At 47.0% G+C, this 26,746-nt stretch overlaps 1 protein-coding gene across 2 annotated transcripts in view; it reads right to left on the bottom strand.

Moving 5' to 3' along the window:
* TMEM170A (transmembrane protein 170A) overlaps window positions 1-26,746 on the bottom strand; it is a 173,292-nt gene that overhangs the window by 16,343 nt on the left and 130,203 nt on the right. The window contains exon 2 of one of the 2 annotated variants that reach the window (XM_069604508.1): window positions 12,652-12,822. In XM_069604508.1, the coding sequence (XP_069460609.1) occupies window positions 12,652-12,820 (169 nt within the window). In that variant the 5' untranslated portion in view covers window positions 12,821-12,822. Of the gene's footprint in view, window positions 1-12,651; window positions 12,823-26,746 lie in introns of those variants that run through there. The other variant, XM_069604510.1, reaches the window with a different exon arrangement.

Below are 26,746 nucleotides of genomic sequence, written 5' to 3'. Positions count from 1 at the left end.
ATTATGAGCACATTTATTGAGGGTGGACCTAACTTCTGGAAGTAACAAATCAATTTACGTGTCATAGGAGGAAGTACAAGGTGAGGAAAGCAGAGACACAAAGCATTGGGGCGCGAACCACAGGGGCCGGAGAGGGCGGGCAATGTGGCAGCAAGCAATATACAAGCAATCATGTTAGAATACAGGGGTGGGGGACAAGGCGGGGGTGCAAATCAACCAGTCTTGGAATAGGTGGGGGAGCGGAGGGAGTGTGGACCTAGGTGTTAGAGAGGAGCCACAGTATAGATAAGGGGATCGACCTGACTGATTGCTTTGGGAACGGGGATCATACCCTGGGTCTAGTAATCATAATAGAGTTTAAAACAGAGGCTTCACCTTCCACAACAACACCATGCCACCCTGCTAGCTGTATCAGGGGAATTTTTACATTTAACAAATGCAGAAACCCACGTCCCAATACACCCCCTTGCCCATTCCTGGTGCAAGAATGTTGAATACCCTAAGAAGGGAAAGTAAATCCTGAAACATGGGCAATTGTTATCATAATTGCAGTGAAAATCTAAAACCCCACCTGCCTGTGGTGCCCCAGGCAGTCGATAAGTGTTCTAGGGTAGTATTGTAGGGTTTGGAACCAGCCTGGCCTTTGTCCGATTTAATCCAACAGGCCCTCGATAATGCATTTCTTTTCATAAAAGGACAATTTCCAGTTTAATTTGACAAATTCCTGTTGCAGAACGTTTTCATCTGCTGATAAATAAAAGCAGGATATGCCATTGTCTTTCAGTTACTACACCAAATAGCTAATGATGGTACTTTGATATGATATGGCATTTGTAACGCGCCTATACACAAGTGTTTCAAGGCACAACGAGGCAAGGAAGGGGGAACAGAGACAACGATCTTACTAGGCCAAGTGACATTGAGATTGCGCAAGTGCAGGGGAGGGCAAAAGTGCCAGGGGAAAGAAGAGGGGGCAGTGCTGTACATGGGATCAAAACAATAACATGAAGTGCGGCCAGAAGGTGGCAGGTGCAAGGATAAGTGCAGACAACAGGTATCCAAAAGTGCAGGTAGGGAGACTGTAGGGTTACAGATACAGACCCAAGTGCAAGGGGTACTCGGCATGCATGATTACATCTTCTATACCAGGCTACAGATACTGCATGATAAAAAAGTAAGGCATTTTATACAAGTTGGTGATTGCATCTACAATCTAAAATATCAAAGTCATTATTTATTTTTTTACATTTGTAGAGCGCGCTAAACCGGTAGGTACCAAGGTGCTATTGCATACATGATACTCTTATTGCATAACGTTACGGTCTTTTTGGACTGTGGGAACGTTTGACTAAATTTAATTTTGTTACGGTTTAGAGAAACGCTATCAAGCATTTTTTGACAAGCCAAACAAGCATTGATAAAACCAAGAGGGATGGCTGTATATAATTCCTCTGGCAACCTCATGTACCCCAATATAGTCATCAAGTGCACACTAGCACCTTTACATGCCCTGGTACTGCCATTATATGCCGGTGCCACCAAATATGGCCAGATTCTGCCATGATTTGGCTGCTAACACTTGATATGTCTACATACTAAGCCATGTATAGTTTGTTTGGGACATACTCACATATTTAGGAACTCATATTTTGTCATCAATTGCCCATGTACTTTTAAATCATACAGACCTTCTGGGTTACTTACATTCACAGAATGCAGTCTGCCTTTCTCAATGCAGCAGTCCTAATAGTATCGAGTATCTGCCTAATTTAGTAGGGGCCTTGATAAAGTCTAAAAACGAATTCAATGCAAGTGGGTAGCCCGGTAAGTCTGGTTATCAAATCAAACAATTGCAAACATTTCAAAATGCAGCAGTCCATTTGATTTTACACCTGTCTTGCTGCAATCCTACTTCTGCCTAGTGTCACTAACTTCATTGGCTTCCGGTTGAGGCACAGATTGATTTCAAAATCCGGTCTCACTTTTAAATGTCTCCTTAATCTGGGTTCCACAAATGCAGACCAAACTTAACAGATATATTCCATCACAAGTTTTACGCTTGACAGATAAGATGATGTTGGTCATCCCTACCTCTAATTTCATGCATAGAGGAGACCATCGATTTTTGATAATTGCCTCAAGATTGTGGAACGCCATGGCGTATAGTAGCGACAAGATGTCCAGCTTTTTGCAATTTTGGAAAGCCAGCAAGGTCTGGCTATTCTGCTAGATCGATGTCTTTGGCTCATAGTGTCACCAGGGAGTGGTAATGGCTGTGTAGTGTCCTTTGTCGTGACTTGATGTCATTTAGTTTGTCTGTGGTACGTTATAAATTCCTATCATAAATAACATGATACCATGTTCCTAAATGCACGCTCTCACTCATTAGATATGCTGCCACAGAAATACCTGCCTCTCAAAGCACCCAATGCAATAGCCCTATAGACCAGCATATCCCACAATGCACTCTGGTAGTTAGTACAGATGCACACACACGATAACATGACCCAGAATGTTCTATTCCTCACTTACCACAGAGGACCCAAAAAAGCTTTATGTCCCAGGTTCATGTCAAACCTCTTATAAAAAAAACCTTCCTTCGACCCTCTCGAGCCCAAAAGCTACCGCCCCATCGCAAACACCAGGTTCCTTGCCAAACTCATTGACCGAACCGCCTGATGCCAACTCAATGCCTTTGTCGAACCCAACAATCTACTAGACCCCGCTCAATCAGGTTTCAGAGCCCGACACGGAACCGAAACCACCCTAACCTCAATCTGGGATGACCTTAAAAACACGGCAGACTCTGCGGGATGCGCTGCATTAATTCTTCTTGACCTATCCGCCGCCTTCGACACAATCAACCACTCAATCCTCCTTGACCGCCTCCACTCCCTAGGAATTTGTGGAACCGCTCTCAAATGGATAGCATCATTCCTCAATAATAGGAACCAAATAACCCTACTCTCCACCTATTCCTCCCAAGCCAGACCAGTTGACACAAGGAGCATGCCTATCAGCCCTCCTGTTTAACCTCTACATGGCCACCCTCCCACGAACAATTCATTCGCACAACGTTCTGTGCTACAACTACGCCAATGATACTCAACTAATTCTAAAACTCCTGAACTCAAAACCCAACTGCCAACCTGACCTCGCTTCCTGCCTCCTCGACATAGATCTCTGGATGACCACAAACCACCTCTTGCAAAACCGAAATCATGGTATGTGGCAACACCGAACTTCTTCCACACCCACTACCCTGGCCATCTGCCATGGGCAACTCACGTACACCCTCTAATTCAGTAAAAAACCTTGGATGCACCCTAGACTCAGACCTAACGCTCTCGCGCTAAGTCAACAATGTCTCAAAGTTCTGCCACTACCACCTTAAAACTCTTAGGCGCATTTTTCCATGCCTCTCCTTTCCCAACAGACTCTCCGTGGTCCAATCAATTGTTATATCAAGACTGGACTATGCTAACCCCCTCTATCTTGGAGTGTACGCATACCAACTGATTAAACTACGAAGAGCACAAAACTCTGAAGCCAAACTGCTACTAGCGCTTGGCCCAAGAGACCACATCTCCCCAGCCCTCAAAACGGTTCCATGTAATAATGTCGCCATACAAAAATATCTCCATACAAAAATATCGCCGAAAAATTGTCGTTTTTCGTGGCAACATTATTGCATGGAACATGCGGGGGACACCCCTGCAACCCCCAAATGTATTAATTTTCTTCTTAAAAATTTTTTTTTTTTTTGCCCCCATCGCCACATATATGGTCACACAAATAATATCGCCACGACATTTTCGCTGCCATATTATTTACGGCGACCATATATGTGGCGATATTAATACCCGATACCCTCAAAACTCTGCACGGGCTTCCGGTTGCCCGAAGTATGACTTTCAAAACCTTATGCATTTCTCACTGAGCACTCCATAAAACTGGACCTCAATATCTTCAAGAAAAACTAAAACCCTATCACCTGCACGTACTCTAAGATCAAGCTCAGCTGGCCTCCTAGTCATACCAAAAACAAACTCAGTCAGGTTAGGTGGATCATCATTCTCAGCCTTGACCCCCACTCTCTGGAACGCAATCCCATCCCACATCCGACTCACCGAGGACCTCATGTCCTTCCGCAAATTACTGAAAACATGGCTCGTCCCCTAAAACCGAACCCTAACTCAAATTGGATAACAGCAACTCAATGACATTACCCCAAAATGCTAGATCATAAATATCAACCCAGCATCATGATCCAAGCGAGAAATGGAGCTACCGGAGTGTGCTCGATCTCAAGCACCTAAGGTAAACCACCACATCACATCTCCACGCTTGCTCTCTTCTTTACACCACCACTCAACTAGAACACAGCGATACTAGGACACCATTCGGTATAGCTGTTCTCATACCATCACCTGCCTTATACTCCCCATCATCCTAACTAAACACAGATGGTTACACACCCTCCAGCCTAGGCATTCTCCTCAGGCCTAACGCAGCCAGAATCGGTCTGGATAACAACCTGCCAGAACAAACATACTCTTGATCTCCCAACCACCACACCTACCGCTAAGAAGCAGCTATCACTCGAAAGCCTCTCTCTTTCTGCCTCTCTCTCTCCTAACGCCAACTTTCTCTTCCAAAACATTTTCCTTCTCGAGCTCTCCGCTCATCCACCTCCAACTCTCTGAGGGTCAGATGCTTCTCCAAGCAGAGAGTCTCTCCTCGGCTGGGCCCTCCCTCTGGAACAGCCTCCCTGCCTCTCTCAAACTTGAGCAAAACCACCTCTGGTTCTGGAAGCAACTGAAGACATTCCTTTTCGCTTCCGCTTTCTCTCTTCCTCTCCCCTGCTGATGTACCCGACTGCTCCACGCACTGGTTTCCTGGATAACCTCTGAACTTGGACCCAGGCTCCTGCACATCCAGTAGCCCTCGCACTGCCTCTGGGCTCCCCAAGCACTTAAGGGTCTGTACTTACAACTCTACAGTTCCTTTTCTCTGCACTTATGAGCCACACGCTGGCTGCACTTATTGATTTACCTGCACTGCTCCCTTCCCCTCCCCACTGGCACTTCTCCCCTTCCCTCTTCCCTGTACGTGTGCGATCTGAATGACACAAGGCCTAGTAAGATCGCTGCTTTCTCCTCCCTTTGTTTCCCCCTCCTTGTCTTGTCACGCCTAGAAACACATGTGTACAGGCACGGTGTAAATGTCATATCATACTCCCACATGCTTCACACCTTGTAATGCACTTTCACCCACAAGACCACATGTTGCCGAATGTACTCAGTCTATCTCAGTATAGAAATCTCCCTAGTGGGCTACCTGATATAACTGTGCCCCAACCAGTACAGCTTTTCTCACAGGACTACAAGTACCAGAAAGCACTATGGAATATATGTAGTCGAAATTAAATATCCCCACAAGATTATGTGTCTCCTATAGAAGTTTGATTATCTTCTTACAAAATCCCTATCAGTACTTGATGTCAGCGGAAGGTACTCTACACCCTCAGTACAGAGCCCCCCCCCCCACGACCAGCAACACACAGAACTACATGTCAAAAAGACAGTTTTGTAATCAGCATAAATATCTGTACAAAACTGCAAGCTCTCTGCCTCTGTCAGTATAGACATCCCTCCTGGACCCCATATGCACTCAAATTCAATGAGGGCAGCCACTCCAGAGCGTTACTCATCACAGAATGCACCCTGTCACAGAATGGACATTCCACAAGACTACATGTCCCAGCTTACACTCTACCTAACTCAGTGCAGTGGCCCATACATGGTGCATGTGCTAGAACACACTTTGCCTATCGCGGAATCATAGCTTGCTTCAGCATTAGATGTTCTGAAACACACTTGCCTTAGTCTGTATAGGTGGCTTCACAGGAATAAACATACTAGAATGCACTCTGCCTCTTCCATTAAAGGATTAAAGGACTCTTCCATTAAAGGATTAAAGGACTCTTACAAGAGTACATCTCTCAGAATGCACTTACTCTTAGCACAGATGTGCATCTACAAAGGACCATATGACGCAAACACACTCTGCCTCACACAGTGGAGAAGTTATCCCATGATGCACATTGTCTCACTAAGTAAAGAGGTCAGGCAGAGAAAAACCTGTTCCAGAATGTCAGAAATGTACACTAACATACTTTGGGCAAAGACCTCACAGGACTAGATTTTCAAGAATGCACTATGACCCAATCCGTAAAAGGGTGTCAACAAATGTCCATGTTCAGGATTCTGTCTCGTTCAGCACATCTCCCTTTACAAATTCACATGCTGAGAATGTAATTTTTTGCATTCAGAGCAGAGGCTACTTCTGGAAAATATATCCCGGAGTACATTCTTCTTCACCCATTTACCATTCTCCCAAAACACCACATGCCTGCCAACATATCATGCCTCAATCAGCAGAGATACCCCCCACATTAGTTTGCACCTGCTCCATTACAGAGAGGGACTAAAGACTATCTGCTTCACTTCAAACTTTACCCAACAGGAATAGGTTTACAATTACGCATTGTGCCTCACAGAGTTCAGAAGATGGCACAGAAATACATGCACCTGGATCCACACTGTCTCTCTCATAAGTAATACAACAGCATGACCACATGCCCCATAATGCAATTGACCCAGAGAAGAGTACTCTGGTCAGCTGCGAACTGAGTAATAACAGTAGCCCACCCACCTTCTAACGTAGGTCCCGCCGCACCTCAAGCTCCCTCAGTTTGAGGCAGGGTGATCTTAAAACCACTGCTGGGAGGGCTACTACGGTTGCCACATGCCCTCATTTTAAGATGCACTGAAATACAAATGAAATGGTGGAGTTCACTGAAACACCAGTAAAAGTGGTCCACACTTGGCATCATATGTTTGTTTTTTGGCACTCCATAGCTTCTGTTTAAAAAAAAAAGAAGAAAGAGTTAAACAAAAGAAAATTGTGGTCGCAAGAGAGACAGCAGGGGAAATAGTGTTGTTGAATCAATCCAACAATTGCATTTTCTTGTTTATCTCAAAGCGTTTGCAGGTTGAACGCCCTCGGGGACCATAGTCCAGGTCAGTTGAGAGAGTAGGGTAGAATACTTGTGTGCAACAGTGTGATTTGCGTGATGGTGGCTGCATCCTAACAATAGGTGTGGTGGTAGTGAGAGATCAGTCGAATGTGAGCAGTCAGGTGGTGGTCTCCGAGACTGCCTTCTGGCGGCATTAGGCCTGTGAAGGAAGTTTATGTGTGCAGCTAGGCCAATTTCTTCCTGGGGTATAGCTGCGTTCTAACAGGTTGTATCAAAATATACATTGTGAGTGATACCATGATATCACAATGTTCTAGGAATGCAACATACAAGGCTATATATAGTGCAAGGTTGTCACAAATAAAACATACAGACAAAATACTTAATACTAGGAGCACTAGGGCGAACAGTTGCTATAGGTTTGTGCATCTGCACCATCAGCATTCTGAACATGGATCTTGTAAGACAAGCTGCCCTTCAGTCATGCAGCTGGGTAACCCACAGTGGTGGAGGCTCTTCTTCGGCTATGTAGGCCAAGCAGCCAGAGTTTTTTCGGCAACAACAGTTCTCCACCAAAGTTGGCATTCCCACACAGCGATGGCAGGTATACCAAGTGGAAACATCTTCCATGCAACGACGATCAGGATCCTGGGAGCGATCCTTCACGACTTTCACTCAATTCACCATCTTTTCGGCTACTTGCTCTCTCAACAATCTAATTAATCAAATTAATTTGAGCTAGTGCAAGTACCCTTTTCAGTTTAATTTGTCGTAGTTAGGTAGCTGAACAGAGCAAAAAGAAGTTGTGGAGGCTTGTAATGAAATAGATCAGAAAGGGTATGTTAATACTAAGTAACGAAAGAGGCCCCTTGAAATTTCCATGGAGACACGTGAATATATTGTACATAGAGGACGTACAAATTAGACATCCACTACCGTTGTGACAAGGGTTGTAAGCGTCTAATGATGTGAGCTTGAGGTGCGGGTGTGATCTGATTTATTGCTGCAAGGGCATTTGAATTTAGGGCGATGGATCAATGGATAAGATTATCACAAAATGAGGGTTTCCGACCCATGAGTATCACATGCGTAAATGTCATAAAAGCTCAAAGGTAAGATGCATTGGAAAAGAAATTCTGATCGATCGACATTTGCTCAAAAACACATGCCCTATCCATTGGGCCAATACAATTCCTGAGAGGACTTCCACTTTAAAGCAACTTCAGGTTTGCCATGGAAAGCCCAAAATGACCATTAAAAGAATGGTCAACGCCCGGCTTTTTTCTCTATCAATCTGTACACTGACTCCACACCTCATAGCAGTGTATTTTAAGTGTGTGTTTCTACAGAGCATCACTTAAATTTCAATGCACTCATCCCTGCAACCAACCCTTGTACTCTATGGTCATCTTGTTTAAATAGAAATTCAGACCCCGGGTGGGAGAAGTTGGAATGCTCTGCCAGCACAAACCAGGGCATTCACCTGTCCTGGTGATGCCTGCTGCTGCAGTAGGAAAACACAAGTCCCATCGCATTTAGGTAAAGCATAGAAGCATTTGCCTGGAAAATATAGCAACACAGCATTGCTCTGTTTTAGATTTCATATCCTCATGTGTGTCTTATTGTTTGTTCATCGTTTCAAAACTAAAGTATTGCTTAATGAAATCACGTTCTACATTTTGGTGAAGCTACAAGATATTTGATCATTCTCTGCTGGAGTTCATGCAAATGGCAGCGTTGCATCGTACAAATCCTAACAACATAATATCTGACAGAGCAAGTGTTTAGCTTTATAAGTCATTATAGGTTAACGATTCAGAATGTATTTATATGTCTGCATAAATAGATTTTTGTATCAATTGCTTTAGAAAATGAAAGGATGTTCCGCTGTCCAGTCTGCATTTCATGCAACATTCTTTGTTAATCTGCTTTTTTACATAGGAGAATGACCAAGGTTTATTTAAAATGTGTAGCGTGAAATAATTGTTGTTACACATTTGTTCTAAATAACCATTTCATTTTGTTAATTTAACAAACCGTGCAATTACCCAATCTTCCAACATTAAGCAATATAAACAAGAGCGGGTCGTGGGGGGCATTACCAGTTAGGTAATGCCCCAGGGCACAAGTTAGAAGCCCAAGTGATGCAAGGGCTTCAACTGTGGCCCCGGGGCAATACCTCGCCCATAATGCCCCCCCCACCTGCTCGTGCTAGATTGCTATTTGTACCTCGGCATAATGTACCGGGGTACTAATAGTGTATTTTTCTGACGTGGAGAAACAGCATGTTTACCATTTCCCAACTCAAGAAAAAATAAAAAAATGGCCATGATGGATCGGGGAGAAGGGAACTACACCTAGTCCTTTTTCCTTTTCCATGGTGGCCATTCGTGCGTCAGGGATGCGTCGGGAACACTTTTGTTGCCGGCGCCAGCGAGGGACAACAGCGCAAGGTAAGTAGACTGGGGGGCTTAACATGTGGAAAAGAAGGATGGGATGGGGACTCGCCTGATATCCGGCGGGGGGAAGATGGCATCCTCCAGTTCTGAGGAGGCTCGGAGCGGGGACTTTACTGTGTGGTGGTAAAGACACCCAGCTTCCTGATTGCTGGTAGGCCGAAACATGCCCCTGCCGGATACCAATTCATAACTTGTGTTGTATCAATTTTCTTTTTTTTTTTAAACTGTTCCATCAGTCTTCAAAAACCTTTACATTTTTTTTTTTTACTAGGCCTCTTTCAAATTTACCATAGAATTTCTGCATGCATTTAAGTTTGACCCAGAGTACACGGATGAAAAAATTGAAGCAAGACAGGAGTTAAGAACCACCAGTGCAAGGTAGCGACAGTGAAGGTGAACTTCCTGAAGCGAGTTGAATGGACAATGTGTCTTTTTGGTGTCAATGCCAGCGGTTTAAACTGATGTCCACATTACCTGAAAACACCCATTGCCAGGAGAATTCCACTACTAGGGCCTACCTATCAGAAGAAGACCCCCTCAACAATCCATTTAATTGCAGACAGAATTTCGGGGCGCATCTCTTACAATTGTGGGTCTTTGTATGCGGATGGCATTGATGTATGAACTTTGGGGCACTGTTCATCCGTGGGCCACCACTAAGAAGTATAGCATTACATTATTAAAAAAATTACTAAAGTTACTGTACTTGCAGCAGCCCGTCTAGATGTATTCTTTTCCATGCGATGAGACTAGTGAGACTAGATTTTATATTAATAATCCAGCTTGTACATGTGTGGCACCACTTGACATCTATCCATCCACCATCAACTGTAATATGAACATATCTGACTCTAGCATGCCCATTTCCTAATGTCTATTTATTTTTAATTGTTTTTCCGTATCCTCACAGAGATGTAAAACTGATCAGATCACAATTTGCACTCTCCAATAGCCATTGGCTAATGATAATGGACTCTTCATGAGTAAGACATGGTGTGCTGTGTGTCTGTGTAGAAGTGAGGTGCCAAGTGACTATGCATGGGTGTAGCTTGCAACTCGAAATGTGTGGTCAGTATACAATGAAATAGTAGCTTTCAAAAGTAACTATTTGATATTTGCAAAACAAAAGAAGTGATGGCTGGAAGGTTTAGAATACATTTTAAAACACTGGCATTGCTCTGGGCAACCCGCCAGACCATCGTTCTTCGCCTGCCAAGCCGTTACAGAAAGGGGAAAGACCATATGTAAATCAGGCTTGCCCTCCCACCCCCCATACGGGTCAGTCCAGCCAGAACTGCTTGGTCAAATCGCATCTGCACGAGACCACAAGCAACCCCAGGCAGGTTTCGGCCTTGCCTTGTAGGGCCCAATGAGGTTGAAACATTTCAGGGGTTGCTTGGGTTCTCGTGCAGAGGGGAACGTCCTGAAGACATTATTGGCTGCAGCTACAGGTCAGGGTGAAAACTTTGCACTCTCCACTAGGTGTTGGCTAGTTCTATTGGGGAGTACAACATTGCGTGCTGTGTGTACCTATAGCATTGAAGTGGCAAGTTACCTTTATGGCTGGCTAGTAGCTTGGGACTGGAGATGGTCAATTTGCAGAATGTCAATGGAATTCTGTATTGGTTTGCAAGAGTGGTTGGTGGGTGTTTGTGGGTAACTAAGTAGTGCTTGCTAGGGTTGTGTTTCAGCTGCTACACCATTTTGATATGGTTGGGTGAAAGGAGCAGATCATTATGTGGTTAGGTGCAACCCTGCAGGGTTGTGTGGGAGCCAGTGTAAGGGAGTTGACCAAATGGGTGATTACAAAATGGGTGACTGGGCTAGTTTCTAGGAGGCGGAGTGTGCGATTTTGGTGTTGCTTTTCAGATCCAAATTGGGGAGTGATCATTAGCAGTGGGAGTTTGTTGTGTCTAGTTCTTTAGTTTGAGGTATGTGATGTCTGGAGCTAGTGCCACAGAACAGATGGTTGCTGAGTGAGGTAGAGAGGGGCAGGAGTGGGTGCGGGGGGGAAATAGGGTGCTCCCTATTGCTTTCTTGGACATAGTCAACGGACCTCGAATTTCTCAAGGAATGTGCCAACTGTCCAGAAGCCAAAGGTTTTGCATATAAACAGGTAGAGGCAGAATGGCATTTAAAAAGAGTTTGGTGTATAGTTCTGTACTATGGATGAATTGTGAGTAGGAGGGCGGTTGGAAACCAGGAGAGAAGGTGAGGTGGGGCAACAATGTAGCTTAGAACTCATGCCAACTGGTCAGTTGCGAGAATGAGTGGGGGCAGAGGGAAGAAGAGAGTGGTTTGGTTGGTGTCTGGAGCAAACTTTCTAGTGAGCTACCACAAAGAGTGCAGCATGCACAAGATGCAGCAAGCAATAAAGTGACGGATGGACTGCTCAGTCAGGGTGGGCGGAGGCTGAAGGCAAACCTGCGCCTGGAGGCATGATACGGTTGGTGGAGTACCTCAGCAAAGATTGGAGCAATTTGTGTTGTTAGTATTTGGGTTGGTGCAGTCAGCTATGTAGGGGTGGGTGGTGGCAGGAGAGGAGAAATAACATTAATTGGACCAGCCATTGGTAGTCAGCGAGCAGCACATACTATGTTCATGTCTGTTGTACACTCTCACCAGTTCCCTGGTTTTTTTCTCCTCAGTATACCACTTGAAGACCCATAACCTCTGGGCATTGTGCCCTGGTTTTCAAATCCCGTGGGAAGGGTGTAGGGGAGGGGGCAACCGTCTGACTGCAGGTGTGGGAGAGGAAAGAGCTCTGCGTCCTTCAACTTTAGTTATTTTTATCAAATAAAGTGCTATCTGAGCATCGGGAAGAGCCCAGTTGTACAAAATAGAGAGTACTGTCTGTTTTAGAGCTACTCTTTACACTGCTGCACATCGTAAAAAGACAGAATGAAAAATACAATTTGTGCAGTGGACAGGTATGCCTCAAGTGTTTGATGATCACACATTCAGTAAGGTGCGTTTGGGTGGTCTTAAATGTTGCTTGTGTCACACTTGTAAGCTAGAGTGGCAGCCAGCACCACTAGATCCTCGATACACTGGAAACTTTCCCGATCATTGGATGATACTTCTTGTACCTTCTGCTCTCTTAAAATAGAAAACATACAAATTGCGGGGACACATCTGTCAATTACATACTTGTCAGAATACCGGCTGAAATTGGTCCAGCAATGCCCATCAACAGGATAGCAATGGACATGTATTTTCCATACTTGTGATGCCAGAGCGTGAACAGCGCCAGTAGCCCAGCAGGGATGTGGAAGGAGATGGAGGATACCAATACCCAAAAGAATACGGAAGACCACATATCTGCAAAAATCAAAGAAAAAGAAACATGAACTACATTAGAATCTTAGCACACTGAGCTCAAACAAGAACTCCATCTTCCCACAAATGGAGCACTGTCATACATTCCAGAAGGCAGAGTCAACAAGAGCTCTTATTACAAAGTGTCTGAATCTGCATCTTGGAAGGCAGAGAGCCTCACCCACACCAGCACCCACCATCAAATCATTAACAGCTCACAGCCCACACAGTCCTGCAAACTAGCTTGCCAGATTAAAACTTCCAAATAACCATAGCGCATTTTATAATACTTCCCACAACAAGACAGATATGAGGACATCAAACAAGCATAATTGTGTTAAAAGGAGGGGTTAAGGTGTTCCAAAAGAACTATAAATAGGACCCTAACCACGTACCATAAAGTATAATTGTCTCAAGTGCATTGGTCAATAAGAACCTTATTGCTGTCCATCAAAGAGCAATCATTATTTCAAACTGAAATTGCAAAAATGAACATTATGCAAACCAAGCCCTACGCAATAATGGCCAGCAGGTGGGACTAGTAACACAGACCGCATACAGGTTCATCAAACAGGATCTTTAGGTAGGATAAAAAAATGATGCACCATGTAGGGGTTTTGCAATCATGACCTAGAGGCACTTGTTTATCAATAGTGTGAGCAGTAAGGAGTTTGGAAAGATTGACATCATGCAATACTAGCGATATTAACTAGATGACACTGTGTATTCTGTTCAGGTATCCTAGCCAACCACTAAACACTTCTTCAAAGACCTAGCATTATACTCCATGCCCACTAACAGGCACATAACCTCGCTTTGTTGGACTGTTACACTCCGTTAGGCAAGAATTGATGTAGTAACCCTGTGGGAGACTACACAACACTTGTCCTCTTGGTATTAGGTAACCCACCTATTGCTATAGGCCTGTACTACACACATTGGTAGTGTGACTGAGCAGCCAGGCTTCTCTCAAGAGGGGTAAATGTGAGCTCCATCGCTGTAGCAATGAAATCCACCGATACAAGCAGCCAAGTAACACTTATATTCAAGGTTTTTGTTATAAATCATTATTTATTTAGCAGTAGTTTTTAAATCAGCATTATTTTAAAAAAGGACAATATGCAACAACCCAATACACTTCAAAGTACTTTCTCAGAATCACCACAAAGCAAGTAGATACTCTTTGGAGATGCTTCATACACATTTCCTACACCCTGAGGTGACTTCACTAACTAGGACAGTAGTACACCTTTGGATTCTGGGGTTTTGTAGAAAGGAAAGGTTAGAGGAAGGAAAAAGGTTAAACGGGTTCTCAGAGCATGTGAGCACTTTAAATCTTCCAATGAAGTCTAGATAAAAACCTATCCCAGCAATATTAGTTTAAAACCAATGCCTCGCCTATGAGGGACAGTAAGAATCAAAGTTAAATGGAATAAAAGAGTCTGCAGGAAACCAGTGCAGCCAAAGTCAATTGGAACAAAGTCTATGGAGCTGGGGCACTTCTTAGATAGTAAAGGTTTTGCACAAAGTTAGAGAGTTTGTTGAAGAAAAATCACTGTAGATTCTTAAGCTGTTACACTTGCGAAGGTTGGAGCTGAGATCAACTCTACAAAAGCAGCTACTGCAAGTCTCAACTGAGAAGGGCAAAGCTACAGACACTGAGGTAAGTACCCCAAGTGAGAACAGTACCTTTGGTTAGAAGAAGAGTGGTCCAGCTTGCTTCTGTCTGGTTGCAGCAATGCAGATCCTGTGTTCCTGGGCCTCAGTCATGGGGACAAAAGGGAGGACTTCTGGGGAATGCTGCAGCAGCAATTCGAAGGTCGGCGGTAGCTATGTGCTCTTTTCGGATCAGCAGCACTTTGCAGTTTCCCGCGCTCGGTAAACAGTACCACTGCGGATCATGCATACCGGTTGGGATTCCATCACTCCTTAAGTGCTGCACTCTGGTGAGGGGACTCAAGTTCTAGTCGTCCTGCTTCTGAAGGGTCCTGGGGAGACTCCTGGAGCTTTTAACAGGATCACAGTGTTGCACTAGACTATGGATTTCTCGACCCCCGGCACTCTGTTCCTGCAGCAGCAAAGAAGTACAGCCAGTCGGGGAAGGTTTTCCAGTGAAGTTCGTCTTGGGGTTAGTTGGTCCCACTAACCCAAGGGAAGAAGTCGTCCCTTCCGGGGCTTCTTTGTCGATCAGAAAAAGGAATTTCAGCACAGCAGCAGGGCTTCACCGGCAGTTCAAAGGGCCAGGAGGATGCAGCAAGCTCTGTTCACAGTTTCTTTGTTGGGTTGCTCTTCCCAGTGGTCGACTCAGTCTTCAGTCCAAGGAACCTCACCTTTTAAGCAGGTTTCTCCCATTCATGCACAGCCTAGCTGTCGCTCAAACAGCAGGGTGACTGTCCTGCAAGGACAACCAGCCAGCCAATCAGGACTGGGTGCATTCAGGTTTCCCTAGAGACAAAAGGACAAGGGAGTTTCGGGCACCTCCCTCACTTCCTGCCCTTCAAGACACACTGGAGTCAGAGGCAGGTTTCAGTACCGAAGCCTGCCAAAGGTAAAACAAACAAAGGGCTCAAACATGGCTTGGCGCAGGGTAAAACCCAAGAAAGACCTCACAAACAGAAAATGGCGAAAAAGAAGACCAGGGCCATTTTGACACAATGGTCACCCATGGGTGCCTTACTGCAGCTGAGGATAAATCCTGCGGTAAAAAAGCACAATAGTAGCCCTTTAAAGTAGTTAGAGTAACATAAACAATGTTATACGAGTAGGTAGGAAAAGGGGCTAGCTACTAAGTAACCCCGCAGCACTCCATATAAGATGGGGTGTGCTGGACCTACAAAAAAAAAAGGTAAGTAAAGTAAATTTCACTTTACTATTTTTGGAAACTGTAGTTCACCCAAGAAAAGGTATTTAAACCTTGTGAGAAATCTAAAGGTTTTCTCTGCGACACTGCACTGAAAGTGATGTGTGACACCATACAAAAAGTAGATGCCTATATAGTTTGTCAAGACTCCAAAAACAGGAAACACAGAATCCAAATCAGGTCAAAAACACATTAGAGGGTGAGAAAAAGGGCTCACTCCAGGGTTAAAATTAAAAGTCCTAAAGTCCAGCAAAAGGGCTTGGGGTCTCTAAGGTTGAATGGAATTAGCACAGAAATGAGAATTCTCCCTAACACACTTGCACAGGCAATTCCCTGCCCTCCACGGATTCCTCCAAGCCCAGCCTGCCCTCCCATCAATCTTCCCTGCTGACAACAGCCACATAGAGAAGAGAACAAGGAGGGGGAAGATGGAAGGGCCTAGGAAAAGGGGTGGAGGGGGAAAGATTGTCAACTGGTGGATAACCTGCAGATTTTGGAATAGGAAGATCACCCTGTTCCTAAAACTGTGTCATCATGGCAAATCAATGGATTTTACCTGTGCGGTTTGCTGCAGATTTGTGAATGCTTAGAAACAAGTGTTGGTACAAACCACCACATTAACCAAAACACAAGAGACCAGATGTTTGGTCTTGGAGCCAAATTGCATGTGATAGAACCAGAAGATCTAGATTCTATTCTCAGCTACCGCACTTAACAAACAATTGTGAGATTTATGGAAATCACTATTTCCCCGTTTGCTTCAGTTCCCCGATTGGAAGCCCGTATAAAGAGCTACATTAAATGAGTCGAGTGGTGAAACCAGAACATAATTATGTTGTAAGTGTGTCGAAGAAGGAAGCCGACACAAAGGTGGTATGGCGGGTGCTATAAAACTCCCTATCACCATCTTCTAAGAGGGGTTTCCCTGCCTCAAACTGATACTAGGATGTCCGTCAAAATCAAACTCCACCGTCCTGTGTCACAACCTACTTCTATGCCTTATACTACATCTAAAGAATTTCCAACAGAAAGTTCCTTCTCCTGGTATTCGGGTGGCATCCAAAATGTTCTCTTGCCAAAGGAATGCCAGGAGGAATGACTCCCTTCCCTTGGCTTGCAGTTCCAACAAAGACCTTTGAACAGCTCAGCTTCCTGGACCAGGAGAATAACTCCCTCCACCTGGAATTAGTCTGCACATTCCAATATAGTTCACAACAAGGCCAGGGGGAATGACTCCCTTCCCCTTGCGTCTCTCGAGTATATTGCAAAAGGTTAGGTGGGATGACAAACCTGCGGATAATGAAAGGTGCTGGGGGGTTTCAATAGTCCAAGAATATAGCAGTTACGCTTAGGTATTGGTTCATGGTCAGATCAAAGGAGGTGGCCCTGAGGACGCATGAAGATCAAGCTGTCAAAAGAAACAAAGGACATTGTTAACAATCCTGCAGGGCGGGACTGTCAACATTGTATAAGAAGAGACAATGGGACTAAAGAAATCGTCAAGCCCAGCATATGAGGCAACAGGTGTGGAAATCATCATTGAGAGTTTCAAATCGTCTCGACAAACCAGAGAAGAGCGGAGGATGCAGGCAAATCGCAGAGGGAGTTCTCGGTGGGTACAGCTGGAGCGGAGCCGAACACAAAGCAGGGGAAGGGAGCAGAGCAGAGCGCAGAGCCGAGCTGCGGTAAGGGACGGACCCCAGTCAGCCCCGGTGGCATACCAAAGTCCCAAAGCAGGTAACTGGAGGCATGAGAGACCCGGAGGGGGCACAGGGGTGTAGGAGAGGCAGGCTCGAGCAGTTCTCCCCTGGCCCAGTAGAAAGAACCAAATGGTTGGAAACAGTAAACCCAGCATCCGAGGACAACATCCTTGTGGCAGTGATAAGACCGCTGACCACCAGACAAAGGTCAGGGACCCTTGCAACAGTGAATCAAGCATCAGAGAAGAATATCCTTGTTGCTGTGACAGTGATAAGACCACAAGCCACTAGAGAAGGGTCTGGGACCTTAACACAAGTGAACTGAGCATCCGAGGAGATCATTCCTCATAGCAGTGGCAGAGATAAGTCCACTGACAACAAGAGATGGTCTGGGGCCCCCAACGCCAGTGAAGCAGACCACCGAGGAGATCTTCCTCATCACAGTGGCAGAGAAGTCCACTGAAACCCAGTGAAGGATTTGTTACTTTGCTAATACCGTGAGAGAGTGGCAAGAGAAAAGTCAAGTTGAAAAATATGGAAAAGAACTCTCAAACACTAGTAGAAGGGAGTAATTCTCATGTTAAAGAAATGAAATCCCTTTTGCAATATAGGATACAGTTGGTTGCAGTTGTATGGGTTGAGACTCCCTACCTACCGTGCACCTTTCTTTAGGGACAACTGGTGAGTCAGCCTGCAGCCTCGCTCCTTGTTCGTCTGGGGACCAACTCCAGGGTTCCCAATTGGCTGAATGATTAGGTGGGATCACGCTTAGGTATTGGTTCATGGTCAGATCAGAGGAGTCGTATTGGTGCTTATAACTTTTTGCTTTATTATTGCTTTTGCAATTCCACAAGGCAAATTAGAAACATCATAGAGGCAGATAACGCCAGTTGTTGAACATTGGTGAGTGCAAACAGCCGACGCGTGTTTCGACCTAAGTATTTTTCAGGGCTGTGAATTGTGAATGTGGTTGAGTGCAGAGATTGGCGCAGTGACATTTCTATGGATCACACGTGGATTTAGAAAAATCAACATTGATAGCGAAATCAAATAATGAACACATGTAGTTATGGATGAGATGATTATGCATGAGATGATTATGCACGAGATAATTAAAATGCAGTCATGGTAATGAGCAAGGTAAGTAAGTTGAACCGTTGGGTGGTGAAAGTGAGTGAAAGTGAAGTGGTTTGTAACAGAAGTACAATGGTAATCAGTTTATGCATATTTACATTCATAACAGATAGCACACGAGCAAAGTACCAAGGTAGAGAAAGAGGGAGAGCAATTGGTTAGTTTAGGGAGAGAGCCAGTTGAAATAATAAGGCAATGGGTTGAGGAGGGTAGTAGAGCTTACCCAATTGAGTAGTATGGTGTGCTCTGATTAGGACTGATAGCTGGTCCTCCCATGTCCGGGTGCCAGTAGGGCTGATTAGCCTGATCTGTGAAAAAATTGATATGGCCGAGGGTTGATAAACCGAGGAGTACCTGAGAGCACATGTGTTGGGGGTGCAAGTGCGGACATAGGTGGGAGAAGCCGGAGAGTCGGAAGGGCGGCAAGTGTGCCGTGTGGATGGGTGGATTGGAGAGGCAGCTAGTGGCAATGCTGGAGGCAAGGGCTCCTGTTATAGTTGCAGAGAAGCAGTGAAGGGGCCTGTGAAGCAAGCTATGGAAGTTATGGGAGTGCCGGGCAGGTGAGGTGGTCAGCGCGGCTTATGACAGAGTCGGGGGAGTGTGGCTTGCGAGTCCCTAGGTTCCATGCGGTACTGGGGTCAATTGTAGGACCCGATGCAGTCAGTGGCAGGGGTCGCGAGCGAGAGATGGCCCCTCTGCTAAAGGATCTACAGTACATGCCTTTCCACCCACTCCAAGGGCACCGGACAACCTAAGGCAACAATTTCTCAAACTAGAACGACTCTGTACCAAGGAAATAAATAAATTCTGGGAGAGATTTACTCTCCTGACTTACCTTGAACAAGAAAAAATCCCAAGGGGATTGAGAATCATTATCTTTCCAGACTTTACCAACCCAGATGACGCTGATTTGGCAGCTAAATGGGAAGAGAACTTGATCATGGGTTCAAAAATAATGATGGAACTGTTTATTGAACATGGCGACAGGGCTCACAAACGACTTGTTGTAGAGATTGATCAACTAAAAACCGACATAGAATCAAGTAACTCTCCAACGGCAACAAAAGAAAAGAATTACAAAATCATGTATGAAATATTAAGAAACCACCAAGACAAAGTCAAAATCAGAAAATGTAGAAAATTTGCAAGGGATGAAAGAGATTACCAGGACAATAGAGTGTTCACCTTCCAATCCAAATTTGATAACATCCAGGGAACAAGCTCCAAGGAAAGCACCCAGGCCAGCTCTACAGCCACATCGGACGCAGACAGTGAACCAGAACATGAGACGGATGTGAACGAGGAACTAGACCAAGCATCGGAAGCCATAAACGTACAAACGGAAGTTACAGTACCAAGATTGTCTAGACAACATGAGATCAGCAGAAGCATTGGCTATAATTTCCTGGAAAAGATCCAAATGCTACAAAAAAGGAACACGTGCATCACAGCAACAACAAAAAAAACAGGTCCATTTTTTAGACCCTACCAGGGGACACATACCACCAAGATTAGAACTAAGAGGCAAGAGAGCGGGTACCAAGAAACACGCAAGAAGAACAAGAAAGCGCTATCAGATTGACAAGATCCGAAACACAATCGCAGCAGACAACGCCAGGACCACGCACCTAGTAAGCAATCTATCCAAGCATATCCTTTTCGGATCATGACATTGAAATCCTTAACAAAGGTCTCTTGTTCGCTCCAGCCAACAACACCAATTATGTGAATGCACAGATAGATCTGTTCAAATATACCAAGAAACTCAAACTAAAGACATTTTTTGCCAAACAAATAAAATGGAAACCGGCCAGGACCATACGAGTACCATTGAGTACCATAGATGAACAAGTTACTCTCTTACCTGGTAACGTTCTTTCGATGGGATGGTCCGATGACGTATTCCATATCTTTGACAGTAATCACCACAGCTGTGCTGCTTCGGAAAATTTTCGCGCCTGCGTCGATGACGGCGATGCGCCGTCCCCGAGGACCTCCTCCGACGGCCGACGTCACCCGATGTGATAAGTAGGACGCACGACACACATAGCCTCAGTTGTAGTTTTTTCCCCCAGAACGTGTGACACCAGTCTTGTGCCAGTCAGACACACAAGGCCTTGCGGAAACGTAAGATGCAATCACATAAGAAATTCTGCAGCGGGGAAGGTAGGGAGGGAGCAATATGGAATACATCCCATCGAAAGAACATTACCAGGTAAGAGAGTAACTTGTTCTCCGAGGGGCTTGGGTCCTCCGACGTATTCCATATCTTTGACAGACTCCCAAAGCAGTACCAAAGCAAGGAGGTGGAAAAAGAATTTAGAACACAAATTTAGCACGCTCAATCAAATTGCGGAATAAAGGACTGCCTTGCCAAAGGCCAGATCCTGTCCTCGGATGGAATCGAGGGAGCAGTGACGTACAAAAGTATGTACAGAAGCCCAGGTGGCTGCATCACAGATGTTACGAATAGGAACACCCCTCTGTAGGGCAGTAGATGCAGCCATACCCCTGGTAGAATGGGCCCGCAAGCCAGCCGTTGGGTTCGTACCCGCCAAGCGGTAACACTCGGAGATAACCAAAATAATCCAACGAGACAAAGTCTGTTTCGTCACAGCTTGTCCCAAACGCTTTCCAGCGTAACCAATGAAGAGTTGATCGTCCACTCTGACCCGGGACATGCGTGAAATATAAAAGCTCAACGCTCTCCTAGGATCAAGCCTATGGAGCCTCTCCTCTTCCTTACCAGGATGCGGAGGAGGATAGAATGCCGGAAAAACAACCTTCTGGCCCAAATGAAATTCCGAAACCACCTTCGGAAGAAAGGAAGGACGAACTTGAAGGACAACCCTGTCCTTATGAAACACAGTGAAGGGTGGCTTAACTGAAAGTGCCTGTAACTCACTCACTCTGCGAGCGGAAGTAACCGCAACCAAAAACACAGTTTTAAGAGTTAACAGTCTCAAAAGGCAAGAATACAAAGGCTCAAACGGAGCACCCATAAGAAACTTAAGAACAAGGTTCAAATCCCAACCGGGCACCAGGAAAGGTGACGGAGGAAACACATTAGTGAGCCCTTTTAAAAACTGAGAAATTAAAGGGAAAGCAAAAAAGACAGAACCATGGGAATGTCACACTCAAAAGGATCCACATTCTTAACTCTGCACCAGTCGCAGTACAGAGACTTTGTTGCCGGCCGCCTGGCCGAGAGCAACACCTCCAATACGTCTTCAGGGAGGTCCCAATCCTTATACCTCAACCTTTCAGAAGCCAAGCGTGAAGGTTGAGGGATCTGACCTCTGGATGGAGAACCTGACCCTCCCCCCCTCCCGTGAGAGCAGATAGTCTCGGTAGGGCAGACGACGCGGAGGGCAGATGGACAAGTCGAGAAGGTCCGGTTACCACGTCCTCTGAGCCCACGCCGGAGCAATGAGGATCATCCAGGAACCGAACCTCCGTAACCTCTGCAGTACTTGCGGGATGACGGGGACTGGAGGAAACGTGTACAGCAGTGGGAACGACCACTCCACCACGAACGAGTCTCCTAAGGCTCCTTTTGGAGGAAATTCCCGCGAGCAAAACCTTTCGCACTTCCGGTTGACACTGGAGGCGAAGAGATCCACTTGAGGGGTCCCCCAAAGGGCAAAGATCTCCAGGAGAATCTCCTGAGCCAGCTCCCACTCGTGAGAGATGGCGCTCTGCCTGCTCAGAGCGTCCGCCGTCTCGTTGTCGTCCCCGGCCAGATGAACAGCCGAGATCGAAACTTCCTGCTGGATGGCCCAGAACTCGAGCTGCATCGCCTCCCTGCACAGAGGAAGTGACCCTGCCCCCCCCCCTTTTTGTTGAGGTAGTGCATGGCCACCATGTTGTCCGTTAGGATCAGGACACTCTTTCCTCGCACAGTCGGCAGAAAAGCCTTCAGTGCTAGACTGACGGCCCTCAGCTCCAACAGATTGATATGGAGTCTGCGCTCCGACGGAGACCAACGACCGCTGACTGTCAAATCGTTGGCATGAGCTCCCCATCCCGTGAGCGATGCATCCGTCACCATCGTCACCTCTGGCCAGGGCAGCCAAAATGGGGCCCCCTTCATCAGATTGCCTTCAACGGCCCACCACAGAAGGTCCTGGGCGACCGGGGGCGGCACCTGAACAGGGTCCGACCTCCTGCCGGAAGAGTGCGACCACTGCATCTTGAGTGCCCACTGCAAAGATCTCATCTGCAGACGAGCCTCTGGCACCAGAAGAATGCAGGATGCCATGAGGCCGAGCAACTTCAAGAACTCGAACCCCGGGAGCGTCTGGGCAAGTTGAAACTTGTGCACCATCTGCTGAATGTGAAGAGCCCTCACCTGGGGAGGAAAACACAGCCCCAGGGATGTGTCGAGCACTGCTCCGATGTACTGGAGCCGCTGTGTTGGCGTCAAATGGGTCTTCTTTAAATTGAGGGAGAAGCCCAGCTTGTGAAGGGAGTGGCAGGTGACGGACAGATGATCCAGGACTTGCTCGGGAGAGCTCCCCCTGATCAACCAATCGTCCAGGTAGGTGTAGACGTGAATCCCCCCTTTCCTGAGATGCACTGCCACCACCACCACCATGAGCTTGGTGAAAACCCTTGGGGCGGAGGTCAATCCGAACGGCAGGACCCGAAACTGAAAGTGCGAGTCGCCAACCGCGAACCTCAGGTACTTCTTGTGCTTGGGATGGATCGGCACATGGAAGTAAGCGTCCTTGAGGTCGAGAGACACCAACCAGTCCTGAAGTTGAAAGGCCTGGAGGACTTGAGAGAGAGTAACCACCTTGAACTTGTCCTTCCTGAGGAGTTTGTTCAAACCACGCAAGTCTATGATGGTCTCAATCCCCCATCTTTCTTCGAAATAAAAAACAATAAGGGGAATACCATCCCTTGTTCCTCTCCGCTACAGCCGCCATTTCTATGGCGCCTTTCTCCAGCTGGGCTTGAATTTCCTGCACAAGGAGCGGATCCGGACTCTTCAAAGAGAGGTTCCCAGGTGGATTGTCGTGAGGCCCCTGCCAAAAGGGAAGACAGTAGCCGTGGGTTATGATCTCCAGAACCCACACATCTCAAGTAATGGCACGCCACTCTACCAGATGCTGCGCAAGCCTTCCCCCAACCGGCGGACCATGGGACCTGGCCTCATGACGGAGTGGTAGCGGCTGCAGCATTGCCTGAGGGCAAAGAGGCAACTGCCCGAGTGGCCTTGGCACCTCGAGTACCCTGTTTTCCACCTCTGGCACTCTTACGGTGGCCTCTTTGACTGACAGCTCCTCTCGCTTTACTGAAGGACGAGTAATAGCGAAAGGAACCTCCCCTCCATTGTTGTCCCCTAGGACGAAAAGGCGGAGGTTGTCGAACTGCAGCGCCCAAGGACTTTGCTGCAGCTTTGGAGGTCTGCAACCTGCAAGGCTCTCGTCAGCCTTGCTGCCAAAAAGATGTTCACCGTCAAAGGGCATGTTGAGGAGCCGGGACTGCACATCAGGAGCGAACCCTGACTTCCGCAACCACGCAAACATGCGTATTACGGTGCTCGCCGTCACGGACCGGCTGGCACAATCTGCCATGTCCAAACCCGCCTGAACGGTCTCACACATGGCATCCTTGCCATCCTGAACCATAGCAAGGAAACCATCCCGTGCGTCCCCTTTGGGAATATGTTCAGCCGCTAAAGCAACACAGTTCCACAGAGTGTGTGTGAAACGAGACAAGGCACATACGGAGTTGGCCGCCTGAAGCACCATACCCCCTGAAGAAAACACTTTCTTCGGCCAGCCATCAAAACGTTTGTCGTCCTTATCCAGAGGGATGGTAGGATACGACGCCTGCACCACCAAACTCTCCGGAGTGGGTGCCTAGACAAGTAGCAGGGGTCGCTACTGGCTGGACGGTATTTTCGCGACAAAGACTTGCCCACTGCCGGGAGACTCTCCGAAGCAGTCCAAGTCGCCGCCACCCTTCTCTGCAGAGCCATATGAAATGGCAGTACCGGGTCAGTGGGGGGACCAAGATCGAGGATGTCCGTGAGATCATCCTGAACAAACTCCCCTGGGGGAGCCGACCATCACAAGTACTCAGTGACCCGAGACATAAGGCGCCGGTACGAAGAATCGGCATGAGTGCCCGGCTCAGGCCTACAAAACTCCACCTCCGGAGAGGTGTCCAGTCCACTGGCATCATGCAGTGACTGCTTCAGGTCATCAAATTGGCTATGGCCCGAGAGAAGCTCATCTGGCACCGTAACCGGAACCAAGCCCTCATCAGAGCCCTCATCACCCTCTGAAATGTACTCCAGGCGGTGAGAGGAAGACACCTGGGGACCAAATATATGCCTGACCTTAGCCAGAGCCTTTCTAGGGGCTACCCCGTGCCACGGGGCCCCTCTGACACCACCGCCTCGAAAGGCGTCGAGGGCGGCGAACGAGTCTGTGCCGGCGTCGAGAGAATCGGCGTTGAGCGAATCAGCGTCGACATCAGCCGCAGCGCCGCCAGCATCAGCGCCGTCGACACAGGCCTCGAAGCCAGAGCTCCGAGCGTGTCCTTCGATGACCTAGGCGCCGACAGCGTTGACGACCCCCTCGGAGGCAGAGCCTCGAGAGAGGTCATCGATGACCTTGGCACCACAGGCGTCGACGTCTTCCTCGAAGACTGCACAGGATCACGCGGTCTCGAGCGCGTTCAGGATCGGGACCTGGAACGGGCATGGCGAGAATGGTTACCCTTGTCCGAGCGGTGTCTCTTGACCGATCACGACCGACCTCACTCGGAGAATCGCTAACATCTTCTTCCCGAAGGAAGCCCAATCCTCCGGTGGGTGTCGCTTGCACGGTGGGATAAGCGACCCGCCGACGGGCGGAGTCCACGGAAGAGGACGGGGAAGGTGACCGATGCTGGCGCTTCCGGCAATGCCTCGAAGAGGCAGAGGAGTGGCGAGACCGACTCCTGGAAGGAGACCACCGGAGCTCTGACAATGACGCGGAGAGTCGCCTCTCGAATCATCCGTCGAAAGCCCCACAGACCTCGATTTCCGGGGCTTAGACACCCTACCTACCGACAACTTCTTCTTGCGCTCCCGCAGGGCCTTGGCCGTGAGCGACTGACAGTCGACACAGTCGTCCGTGTCGTGGGCCTCCCCGAGGCACCAGAGGCAGGCGTCGTGTGAGTCTGTTACCGACATCTTGGACCCACAGTCCCCGCATTTCTTAAAGCCCGGACGCGGGGTTGAAGACGAGGTTGACATCGTTACGAACAGGCTTTTCACAAAAACCGAACAGGTTCAAAAAACCGAGAAGAATACAACAGAAACTCCAAAGAGTCGAGGCGTTCTGAGATTCACGAAGCGAACACGTTGGCGGAAAAAACGGAACTGAGGCCGTGGGCGTCGTGCGTCCTACTTATCACATCGGGTGACGTCGGCCATCGGAGGAGGTCCTCGGGGACGGCGCATCAACGTCATCGACGCAGGAGCCGAAAATCATCCGAAGCAGTACAGCTGTGGTGATTACTGTCAAAGATATGGAATACGTCGGAGGACCCATTCCCCTCGAAATGGAAAACCTTGAATATACTCACCTTTTAAGAACTTCGGAGTATCGACTTAACATAGAAACACAGACCATGCACCAAAAATTGCAAGAACTAGACATTGAGGAAAGAAATGTAAAAATACCTGAAATTAAGCTCAAATCGAAATTCACTCCCAAACTACAAGGTGACAATGCCATTGAAATCTTTAGCCTGGCGGTCACAAGAGACCTCCAAGCATTAGAAGACCTGATGAGAACCAAACACCCAAGAGGAAGAGACAACATTACCAATCAGGTAAGACTGGTGCTGAAGGAACTACAAGACAATCACCAAATCATAATCAAGGAAGCTGACAAAGGCGGCAACGTTGTCGTCATGGACAGAGGAGATTACGTACAACTAGCCCTCAACCATTTTACCAGCCCTGGATGCTATGAAAATATCAAGATAAACCCAACAAAGGAAATCCTAATACAAGCAAACACACTGTTGACCAAATGGCACAAACGCGGACTCCTGTCTGACGATGAAATGAAATATCTTCATCTATCCATTTTCTTCCGAAGATACACAAAGAATTCCATACAATACCAGAAGGTCGACCCATACGGAGTGGAATGGGATGGATAACAGAGCCACTCAATACAACAACAACGTACTAGCACCGGAAGTACCCATGATACCAACCTTT

This window comes from Ambystoma mexicanum, chromosome 1p, assembly GCF_040938575.1.
Source record: "Ambystoma mexicanum isolate Mex_15411 chromosome 1p, UKY_AmexF1_1, whole genome shotgun sequence".
Taxonomy (NCBI): domain Eukaryota; kingdom Metazoa; phylum Chordata; class Amphibia; order Caudata; family Ambystomatidae; genus Ambystoma; species Ambystoma mexicanum.
Note: the sequence above shows the minus strand (reverse complement) of the source record. Positions and strands in the feature narration are given on the sequence as shown.